Source organism: Nematolebias whitei, chromosome 1 (assembly GCF_014905685.2).
Source record: "Nematolebias whitei isolate Nwh7 chromosome 1, NemWhi1, whole genome shotgun sequence".
Classification (NCBI taxonomy): domain Eukaryota; kingdom Metazoa; phylum Chordata; class Actinopteri; order Cyprinodontiformes; family Rivulidae; genus Nematolebias; species Nematolebias whitei.
Genome location: NC_056498.1, coordinates 94,536,956 through 94,549,187, shown reverse-complemented (window position 1 = coordinate 94,549,187; position 12,232 = coordinate 94,536,956). Strand labels below are relative to the sequence as shown.

At 46.8% G+C, this 12,232-nt stretch overlaps 1 protein-coding gene across 1 annotated transcript in view; it reads right to left on the bottom strand.

Moving 5' to 3' along the window:
• Positions 1 to 12,232, bottom strand: part of acox3 (acyl-CoA oxidase 3, pristanoyl) — a gene marked incomplete in the record, with an annotated part of 494,152 nt that overhangs the window by 36,613 nt on the left and 445,307 nt on the right. Inside the window, 1 exon segment of the mRNA XM_037681288.1 lies at positions 6,428 to 6,514. Coding sequence (XP_037537216.1) covers positions 6,428 to 6,514 — 87 coding nt within the window.

The following is a 12,232-nucleotide window of genomic DNA, read 5'->3' as shown; positions in this document are numbered from 1 at the left end:
TAACAAAAAAAAGAAGTCCAGATGACATGATTCAACCTTTTTTGTTGAGCTGAACAACGTTCCAGAGAGAACCAGAGTTCCAGAGAAGTTTCTAATGGAATGACCAGAGTCCGTCGATGCCACGACGTCTCGCTGTGGCTACTCGACGAACACTCTGAACAATGAAGAAGTCTGTTCTGTGATGATCTCACGACTCCTGAGGTCTTTGCTATCCTTACGGAGACGCTGAAAGGTGGCTTGAAGTGGAACTTTACGCCGGAACTGACATATCTTCAGAAAGGTAAAAAGTCGATCTTCAACTGCGAAGTGTACCGTGGGTTAAGCTGGGTCCAAAGGAGCGTGTTGTTCTGGTTATAACAGACAAATTCCCTCACCCATCTCTCTCCATTTAAACTTCATTTTCCCATCTTTAAAACTCTACATTTAATCATTCAAAACACGATAGAACTCAGTCCAGAAAAATGAAAGAATCCGTTTAAATTATGAATAATATCTGACAGGTATATGTTCATTACATACTGGTGGCCTCGTACGGTATCATAAATGGACTGTTATTCGTGTAACAATTGAATTTATCATGTTGGCATATCTGATCTTAACTGAAAATAGCTTAAGAGTGCAGATTCCTGTGTGAAACGCAGCGTTTTGCAGCTGTGGGGTTCAGAGAAAGTTTACAGTTGTGGTGTTTTTAGAGCTGAAATAACATCAATGTGTTTCATTTTAAAGCTGAAATATACGTCTGTTATGTGACAAAGTTAATTAAGCTGTGAAAAGCGTTTGATTCTGTTTAAACAGACAGGGGGTTCTGCTCAGACTGTCTGTCGGGCTCGGTTCTGATAAGTTCGAACGAGTTGTTTTAAATGGATGGAGAGACATTTTAAAAGGCTGAGCGCCGTCTCAGAACACAGTTAAGAGTTTGTTCGTCACATTTGGAGCAGAAAATTGTACATTTTGAGAAGTTAATGGACGAAAGTTGACCAGAAGGTTCAGGCTAATCGCTAACAGCTAGCTAGAATGACGATCCGTCATTGGTTGAAAACCGCTGTTTGAAACGCTCTGATTCGCTGAGAGGCGAGTGACATGTCTGTCGTCACTTCCTCTGATGTCAGGTTGTAAAACCCACCCCCGCTGCTGCTCTGTCATTGGTTGATTCAGTCATGTGACCCGGAAATGAAGCTCGTCTTCATAGTGAATTTCAATCTTTTGTTTAAAGTTGAAAAACGCTTTAAAGTTGGTTCTGAACCGCTGATCCAATTATTAAAAGCCTAATCGCTGAAACTTTGCCACGTTTAAGTTTTAAATCCGTCATTAAATGGTGTTTTTGGACCATGCTAGCCGATGCTAATTTTAAGCTAACAGCTAACGACCGGATGCCCCACCCGGTCTGTTATAAATTGCATCTGGACCGGAGCTCGACTCCCGTTTTACTTCAGTCAACGCTAAGAACACTACTTCTACGAAACAATAATTGAAAGAAAAGAAGAAGAATGATGACTTCAATTAAGAAATCGAAGACCATCCGTCTGTGCCCCGCGTGCCAGACGAGCTAAATCTTATCGACGGACCTGCACGTCATGTGTGAAAGCTGCCTGGGAGCTGACCACGCTCGGCAAGGTTTGGATCCGCTCTTCTCTTGTCCAGCCTGTAAACTTTTTTTGGCTGAGGAGAAGCAGCGCCGGTGTGAGCTCTTTTCCTCTAAGGAGGTCGAGTTTCAACCGAGGGGGGACTGTTCGCTCAAGGAATTTTTTAACTCCCTGGACACGGAGTTCGCGAACCAGTCCCCCTCTGAAGCTGAAACAGTTAGCAGCCGCGCTCCATTCTGCCTTATAGGAGGTTTGGAGCCAGTGTTGCCTTCAATGGTCACCCCCCCCCCCCCCCCCCAAAGCCCTCAGGGGTCGCCCACCACTCTGCTCCACGAGCTCCCAAAGATAATCGGGAGGTCAGCGAGAGCCTGTGACCTGGAAGTGCCCAAACCGGTGGCCCCGGCCACGTCGACCCTTCTGGCTGGGAGGTTCGCCGCCCAGCACATTGGACACCGGGACCCAGTCTGGCCCTGTTTCCCGGCTGTGTCCGCCCTCCTCCTGGGTTCAGCTAACGATCCTTTAAAACTGAGGACTCCGGTCGCCTCCTACGCAGCCATCACCAAAGTCAAAGGGCTCACGGACCAGGATTTTCCCACCGTTCCTCCCCTAGAATCCAGTTTGTCGGCTGTTTTCGGGGTGAGAGCGGTGAAATATGTCAGCTGACGTATCACCTCACCATCCTCCGGTGACCAACTCACCGCGTAGCTGACGGACAGATTCCATCAGTGCTTGTCGCAAGTGGGAGTAGCAACCAACAACATCGCTATGTTAGCCCTTAGCATAGCTAAAGAGACGAAGGAACCAAACCTGTCCTTCGCAGATTTGGACCAGATCAACACGGCTGCGGACATGATCATCAACCTGTCTGCGGCACTTGCAGAGTGTTCCGCCCGCATCTCGTCCTGGGTAACGTTGCTGCAGAGACAGATGTGGTTGAAACTGTCTCAGTCCATCCCAGAAGACGTTAAAAAAGAACTCCTGGAAGGTCCTGTGTCCTCAGATGGCTTCTTCGGACCTCATTTTCATTCGGTCCTGAACCAACTGCAGTCCTCATCCGACGCCCTGGAACAAGTGCGGAGTCACGTGACCCTACCCAGAGCGTTTTCCCGCCCTGCTCCGACACCTGGCGGTTGGCGAGAACAGAGCAGGCTCCAGCGTCAGCAGCAGAGACGTTTTGAGGGGTGTGTGTCTGCTGAGATGAACAGGGTTTTTTAAGTGAAAAAAAAAAAAAAACCTTTCTCAAAAAACGGAGTTTTTAATTCAGACAGGCTGAATTAATTTGTTCCGTTTTCTGTAAGCACATCCTACACAATTAATGAAAAGGTTAGCCTGAGGCAACCATTCAAAGACAAATGAATAGGAAAACAGCTTTGGTGTAATGACACACAAACAGAAAGAGATGGAGAGGCTGTGCTCTGAGACTCCTCCACTCCTCCACTGCTCCACTCACCCACCAGCCCCGCCTCCTCGCCTGTCAGAGGAGGCGAGCGCTGAAGGCAGCTGTCAAGAAACACATAATGGTAAGATGTTTAACAAGAAGTTAAAACCCAAACAATACAGGGACCTTTCTGTCCCTACACACTCAGGTAAAAAACATGAACATGCAGTTAAAGCAAGAGCTTTGCGCAGGGGTGAGTCGTCTGTTTTTCCTGACCAGCCGTCAGAAGTGAGCACTGAAGGTGAACTTACACTGAAGCGGCATTTGTTTTGTTCACCGCTAGCGCCGGTTCTCATCCTCATCTGGGCACGGCCGGGGAACATTGTAAGAACCATTACATAGGAGCTGATAAACAGCCCTTTTCATGTCAGCCTCCCATGGGTCAGTGCAGGCGAACATGACAGCTGTCCTGTCAGATCAGAAGAGGGAATCCTGATGTCATTGCTTCAGTTTGTATGGCCCCTCAGAACAGTAATAGCGCTGTCAGTCATGTGATGTCAACGGTTCACATTGTAGTGCCGCTGGGGTTATTATTTATGTACCGCCTGCAAAGATGGTTCAATCGACTGAAAGTCGACCCTGTACGTCACAAACGGCACCTAATCACCGTTCCTCCATCTGTGGGAGTGGATCTGAGCCACTGGGAGAATTCCCTGAACCTATCAGAGGGAGTTCCCCTAGGCAAAGTGACGTCATCCACGTCGGCGTTCACAGACACGTCCCTCTCCGGCTGGGGAGGGACCTGCCTGTCACAAATGATAATAGGTGTGTGGTCGGCCGGCACGTCCTATTACATAAATTTTTTAGAAAAGTAGAAAAAAGTGCTCAGACATTTTGCTCCACTGGTTCAGGATCATCACGTGATGATCCACACAGACAACAGAACCGTAGCAGCGTACATAAATCGCCAGGGGGGCGTGCGTGCAGCCCAGCTGCTGAATGCATCTCGGGATCTGCTCTGCTGGGCGTGCGCACATTTATGTCCAATCAGAGCAGTTTACATACCAGGCTTTCTGAACAGAAGAGCAGATATGCCGAGAGGAGGTCCTCTTGACAGGGATTGGTCTCTTCATCCAGCTCTAATCTCGCAAATCTGGAACAGGTTTGGGAGAGCGGAGGTGGACTTGATAGCCACCCGAGAGAACTCTCAGTGCGCCCTCTTCTTCTCCCTAAATCCACAGGATGCTCCGCCACTGGGGATGAACGTGTTTGCACACAAACCATGGCCAAAGACGTTGATTTATGCCTTCCCTCCAGTTCCCCTGATATCATCACTGTTGTAGAGGGTGAGAGAGGAGAATCTGAAAATGAATCTGATCGCCCCAAAATGCACGAATGCCTCGTGGCTCCCAGCTCTGCAACAGCTAACAGGTCAACCGTGGAAGTTGCCATGGAGACAGGACGCGCTCCTGCAGGTGGGAGGAGTGATCAGGAGCCCCCAATAATAGGTCAGCCCCTTTGGGTCTGGCCGCTGAACAAGAACGCTTAGAAAAATTTGGGTTTTCTAAAGACGTAATATGTACCATCCAGGGGGCATGCGCAAAACACACTACGGCTGTTTACGCTTCTAAATGGGCTGCTTTACAGCAATGGTGCCTAGAAAAGGAGATGGACCCGACTTCATGTCCTCTGGGCTGCATTTTGTCCTACCTGCAGCTGCTGTTGGACAGAAATTCAGCTTTCAGCACAATTAAAACTTATGCTGCAGCAATCTCTTCCTATCTTTCAACAATAGAACTGTTTTCAATCACCCCTTAACAAAACAGTTTCTGATAGGTGCACGCCGGCTCAGGCCAGTGACACGCGCTCTGGCACCACAGTGGGATTTAGTCTTCATTCTCAGTGTACTCAGTAAAAATCCGTTCGAGCCTCTGGACCAGATACCCTTGAAGTAGCTGTCACTCAAAACAGCCTTATTATTAGCTCTGACATCAGCTAAAAGAGTGAGCGACTTGTAAGGTCTGTCCATCGCTCCTTGTCTCAGAATTCAAGGAGACGGGAGCTCAGCAGAACTCCCACCAAACCCTGCTTTTATACCCAAAAGCATAAGTTTGTTCAGGTACAGAGTCATTACACTGGATGGGTTCTGTCCCCCTCCCCATAAAACTATGGAGGAGGAACAGTTTCACCTGCTCTGTCCAGTATGTGCACTCAGGTGTTATGTGACATGCACAGCCGCAATGCGTAAATCCGATCAATTGTTTGTACATTTCAGAGAACGATCACAGGGTCAGCCTTTACCTTCCCAGCACCTGTCACATTGGTTATGTGAAGCTATATCACAAGCTTATAGTTCTTCTGGCCTGCAACTGCCTGAAGGACTCAATCCACCAGAGGGATTTCTACCTCCACAGCTCTGCACAGAGGGGTGTCTGTGCAAGACATCTGCTCTGCGGCTTCATGGTCATCACTGACCCTTCATCTGTTTTTATTTACAAGATATTTCTAACTCTTCACTGACACATTCAGTTCTCAGAGTTATGTCAGAGTGATTTTTCACAATCATACAACAAAAATAAATAAATAAAATGAAATAAATAAAAATAAACAATAAAACAATACAGCCTTGCTCTGTCATTACTAGTGGGCATTTTCTACGATTACTCGTTCAAACAGGAAAATTCCTTCTTCCTCATTGGAAATTTTTCCCTTCTCTTATTCCTCTATTGATATGAATAAACATTCCTTCAGTTAAGACCAGGCACAGAGGCTGCACACATGTAATCCAGCACGCACTAGGTACATGGATCAATGGTGCATAATAACGCTTGAATAAAGACAGAGGTTTAGGCGGATATCAGGGTGTTTTTGATGGTTCTCGGACAGGCCCAGTGAGGCATGGACCATATCCTGCTCCGCCCTTTAAACACAATAGCAACAGTTTTTAAAGGGCGTAGCTTACACAAAGTAAAACGTTGGTTACGTATTGTAACCCCAGATTATATGAGTGTATGCATAGCCCTTTAAAAACTGGGCCTCACTGGCTCTCAAAAGGCTGAAGAAAAAAGAGTAAGCCTTTGGGAGTCAAGCTCTGGTCCAGATTCAATTTATAACAGACCGGGTGGGGCCCACACAGCAGGTGGGCATGAACTAGAAGTTTTCAGTGTTTGGTGCGCTGCGCGCAGGTAAACCCAATAGCAACAGCTTTTAAAGGGCTACGCTTAAATATATCCATAAATATGTCGCTTTGGCCTATAACTCGCAGGGCATGTAATTTATGCAAAAAACTGTGACTTATAGACCGGAAAATAAGGCAATTATTTTGTTTTTAATAAAATGAATAAATTTCTAAATAAAAAATAAAAGATTTTAAAAAATCTAAAGCCAGAAAATCTCATTAACACACACCTCCACCACAACATAAACCTCTGACTTTATTGTACAATTCGAGATTGTGTTTGTGTACCTGTCCATCAGCACAGCCAATAGGTGAGTTGAGGATGAAATCAGTTGGAGCGAAGACATCCACCAGCGCCACAGCATCGCTCTTCAGCTGAGGAGGCACACAGAATCAGATGCGTCATCATCATGATCAGATACCGTGAAGCGTGTTTTGGATCAAACATCCACAAAGAGCATCTATAAGTTGAATAAAGTCATAAAAACACTACATGTTTTTAACAAGCTTGACGTTTCATACACACATTTTGAGACAATCATCCATCCATCCATCCATCCATTTTCTTCAGCTTATCCGGGTTCGGGTCGCGGGGGTAGCAGCCTAAGTAAGGAGGCCCAGACATCCCTCTCCCCAGCCACTTGGTTCAGCTCCTGCGGGGGAATCCCGAGGCGTTCCCAGGCCAGCCGAGAAACATAGTCCCTCCAGCGTGTCCTGGGTCTTCCTCTGGGTCTCCTCCAGGTGGGATGTGTCCGGAACACCTCACCAGGGAGGCGTCCAGGAGGCATGCTAAACAGATGCCCAAGCCACCTCAACTGGCTCCTCTCAACGTGGAGAAGCAGAGGCTCTACTCTGAGTCCCTCCCGGATAATCGAGCTTCTCACCCTATCTCTAAGGGAGAGCAAACTGCTCTAGCAAAAGCTGTAGATCACGATCTGATGAAGTCAATAAGACCACATCATCTGCAAAAAGCAGAAACGCAATCCTAAGGCTACCAAAATGGATCCCCTCAACACCTTGGCTGCGCCTAGAAATTCTGTCCATAAAAGTTATGAACAGAATCGGTGACAAAGGGCAACCTTGACGGAGTCTAACTCTCAACGGGAACAAGCACGACTTACTGCCGGCAATGCAGACCAGGCTCTGACACCGGTCATACAGGGACCTAACTACCCATATCAAAGGGCCCGGTATCCCATACTCCCAGAATACAACCCCACAGGGTTCCCCGAGGGACGCAGTCGAACGTCTTCTCCAAGTCCACAAAGCACATGTAGACCAGTTGGGCAAACTCCCACGCACCCTCCAGGACCCTGCTGAGAGTGTAGAGCTGCTCCAGAGTTCCACGACCAGGACAAAAACCGCACTGCTCCTCCTGAATCTGAGGTTCAACTATCCGATGGACCCTCCTCTCCAGAACCCCCGAATAGACCTTACCAGGGAGGCTTAAGAGCGTGATTCCCCTGTAGTTGAAACACACTCTACGGTCCCCCTTTTTGAAAAGGGGGACCACCACACCGGTCTGCCAATCCAGAGGAACTTCCCCCGATGTCCACGCAATATTACAGAGTCGCGTAAGCCAACACAACCGTACAACATCCAGAGCCTTAAGGAACTCTGGGCGAACCTCATCCAACCCTGGGGCCCTGCCACCGAGAAGCTTTTTAACCACCTCGGTGACCTCAGCACCAGAGATTGGAGGGCCTGACCCAGAGTCCCCAGGCTCCGCTTCCTCAGTGGAAGACGTGCCGGTGGGATTGAGGAGATCTTCAAAGTATTCTGCCCACCGACCCACAACATCCCGAGTTGAGGTCAGCAGCACACCACCCCCACTATAAACAGTGTTGGTGGAATACCGCTTTCTCCCCCTGAGACGCCGGATGGTGGACCAGAATCGCCTCGAAGCCGTGCGGAAGTCATTCTCCATGGCCTCTCCGAACTCCTCCCATGCCCGAGTTTTTGCCTCAGCAACCACCCGAACCGCATGTTGCTTGGACTGCCGGTACCCATCAGTTGCTTCCGGGGTCCCACAGGCCAAAAAGGCCCGATAGGACTCCTTCTTCAGCCTGACAGCATCCCTCACCGATGGTGTCCACCACCGGGTTTGAGGGTTGCCGCCGCAACAGGCACCAAAAACCTTGAGGCCACAGCTCTGGTAAGCCGCCTTGACAATAGAGGCACGGAACATGACCCACTCAGACTCAATGTCCCCCACCTCCCCCAGAACATGTTCGAAGTTCTCCCGGAGGTGGGAGTTAAAGCTCCGTTTCACAGGAGACTCTGCCAGACGTTCCCAGCAAACCCTCACAATACGTTTGGGTCTACCAGGTCTGACCGGCATCTTCCCCCACTATCAGAGCCAACTCACCACCAGGTAGTGATCAGTAGACAGCTCTGCCCCTCTCTTCACTCGAGTGTCCAAGACATGTGGCCGCAGATCAGATGAGACGATGACAAAGTCGATCATCGAACTGCGACCTAGGGTGTCCTGGTGCCATGAGCACATATGGACACCCTTATGCTTGAACATGGTGTTTGTTATGGACAATCCATGATGAACACAGAAGTCCAACAACAGAACACCACTCGGGTTCAGATCAGGGGGGCCATTCCTCCCAACCACACCCCTCCGGGCCTCACTGTCATTGCCCACATGAGCAATGAAGTCCCCCAGCAGAACAAGGGAGTCCCCAGGAGGTGCACTTTCTAGTACCCCCTCCAAGGACTCCAAAATGGGTGGATAATCTGAACTGCTGTTTGGTGCATAAGCACAAATGACAGTCAGAACCCGTCCCCCTAAACGTAGGCGGAGTGAGGCCACCCTCTCATTCACCAGGGTGAAACTCAACACACAGGCACCAAGATGGGGGGCAATAAGTATGCCCACTCCTGCTCGGCGCCTCTCACCAGGGGCAACTCCAGAGTGGAAGAGTGTCCAACCCCTCTCAAGTAAACTGGTTCCAGAGCCAGAGCCATGCGTGGAGGTGAGTCTGACTATTTCTAGCCAGAACCCCTCAACCTCACACACCAGCTCAGGCTCTTTCCCCACCAGTGAGGTGACATTCCATGTCCCAATAGCCAGCTTCTGTAGCCGAGGATCAGACCGCCAGGGTCCCCGCCGTCGGCCACCGCCCATCCCACATTGCACCCGACCCCTTTGGTCCCTCCCACAGGTGGTGAGCCCATGGGAAGGGGGACCCACGTCTCCTCTTCGGGCTGTGCCCGGCTGAGCTCCACGGGTAAAAGCCCGGCCACCAGGCGCTCGCCTGCATGCCCCACCTCCAGGCCTGGCTCCAGAGTGGGGGCCCCAGTGACCCACATCTGGGCGAGGGAATGTCAAGTCCATTTCTTTTTCTCATCATAGGGGTGTTTGGGCTGCACTTTGTCTGGTCCCTCACCTAGGACTTGTCTGCCTTGGGTGACCCTACTAGGGGCGTAAAGCCCCTGACAGCATAGCTACTAGGATCATTGGGACACTCAAACCTCTCCACCACAGAAAGGTGGCAGCCCAGGGAGGGGTAATAATAATAATGATAATTAATTGATTAATCAATTGATTGACTAATTGATGATACATTATGCAATAGATTAGATTTGATATTTAAATGATATTATATATATTATATTACTACCTAGAAATACTTGTTCATTCAATTTCATCCTGCTAGCACCGTTACATTCTACCATGTTGTTGTTTACTATCTCTCTTTAGGTCCTTGTAAATATTATAATTATTTTTTCACTTTTTGGTACTTTATTTTTGTATCCTTATTGCAGAGGCCACTTATGCCCCTTTTCCACTGTCACAGCGCGGGTCGGATATTTCCGGCTTGGCCCTTGTTTGAGGTTTCCTGGGACCGGCTCGCCTCCCTAAATTCTGGCCCGGCTTCTCAAGGGGTCCAAGCGAGCCGAGACGTGACGTCAGAAACACTGTCGGTCACCGATTGGTCGGGGGGAGGAGTCTGTGGAGTCTTTCTAAACAACTCGATCCGCCATTTTTTCTCTCCCGTTTGCTATTAGCGATAACTCGAGGAGCTTATCTTTTATTATTTTGAAGCTATACAAAAACAATAATATCAAAGCTGTGGTCAAATGCAGAAGTGCAGGTGTTGTTGTGTTTGTTGGCTGACGGAAAAAAGTCAAAGCAAGCTAGATGGCGCAATTGGAGGGTGGTTTGGACACGGCCACTGCTCTACTTAAATCATTTATAGAAGATGGTGAGTGTTTTCTAACTTTAAACATATTTTAAGTTACTCATCCCATCGGTTCTGAAAATATTTTTAACTAACAAAAGAGGCTGACGCCATAATAGGACAACATCGGTGCTACGATGATAAGCTAATTTGCATAAACGCTAACTGTCCTCTGGTCCCGTTTCTCACTGTATTTTATCCAGAACGTATTTCAGCGCGTGACGGTTCGTTTCTAAACTCCACATTAAACCCTCCAAGTCTCCCGGCTTCTGTTCCTGCTCCATCAGCGGAGTCTGCACCTGACAGGTCTCCATCGCAGGCTCGCAGCCCACCTGCACTTCACAGAGCTCCACTGTAGCACAGCTGCACCTCATAGAGCAGCACAACGCAGCAGCCTGTGCTCGGTAAGAACAGATGCAACATGTTCCACATCACTTTATCTGTGCTGATAAGGACTTGTTTTATTATATTTTTAAAGTAAAAAAATAAAATGTTGAATAAATACTGAATTGGGATGAAATTATGTACACAGGGTCCCAGTTACAGACAACAAAATGTAAAAGAAAAACAGTAATAAGACCTAAGATATGAATGAAGAAAAATATCAACTAAAAAACATCTACTACTAATACACTAAGCACTAATAGCAGTAAACAATCAAAACAATACATCAAACAGCAACATGAACTTGAGTTTGTGCAGCCTTATGAATATCTAACCAGGATAATCACTGTGAAAAATCACATCATGTTGCTGCTGATCTGTTTCATGTTGCTGCTGATCTGTTTCATGTTGATGTGTTAATTCGTGCTCATCTGTTCACACAGACTTATGTCCGTGCTGCTGTTCGGCATATTGTGTTTATTGTTTTTATGTTATTAGTGCTTAGTGTGTTTTTAGTTGATGTTCTTCTTAGTTCATATCTTAGATCTTATTACTGTTTTTATTTTATATTTTATTGTTGGATGTAACTGGGACCCTGTGTACATAATTTTGATCCACCACATGTACCACATGTGGTGCGAATGACAATAAAGAATCTCTGTATCTGTATAATACTTTCTGATTCATATATCCATTGTTATTATATTATTTTCATTATTTTTAAATCAATTTATTTTTCATTTTCTTATTTTATCAGTTTATTATTAATATATCTCTTAAAGCTGTTAGATGCACCTTTCTTTGTTTTATGCATTTATTCAAAAACAATATGTAGCTTGAATTAACCACCTTTTTTTTCTTTCTAGTCAAGAGAAAGAGAAAAGAGTCCAGTAAAGAAAAGTCTTATTTCATCACTGAATGAACATGAAGAACTGAACCGGACACAGCAGGAACAACACTTGTGTCTTCTTCTGGATGAAGCCCGTGAGACAAGGGATAGACAATCGTTAGTTGGATGCAGTATGTTTTACTTTTGTACATTTTTCACTTCTTACTTTTCCTATTAAACAATTTTTTTCTTAAGTGGTGTCCTTGAACATTAAATTTCCTAAACAAATTTTACAATGTTAAGTGCATATAGTGTTTGTTTAAATTCATACTGGAAGTTGAGAAAAAAAATTCCAATTGCATTTAATCTTTAATGAATCCTAAGAAAAGATTACCAGAATCTGCTCAACTGTTATTATGTTATACATTTTTTGGTTCTAGGATGAAGTGAGACAAAAACAGTCAAAAATTCAGAAAAGACAGTTATCATTTATCGACCGTACAACTGTGGCCTGAGAGACTCAGCTGAAAGCCCTGGTGCACCTTCTATGTGAACCTGCAGAGATTTGAACATCTGATCTGAAGCAAACAGGCAGGTGTTCAACTGAACTGACCACTCCTGCTGTGTTTGATGGTCTCCTTCTTTGCCATCCATCCATCCATCCATCCATCCATCCATCCATCCATC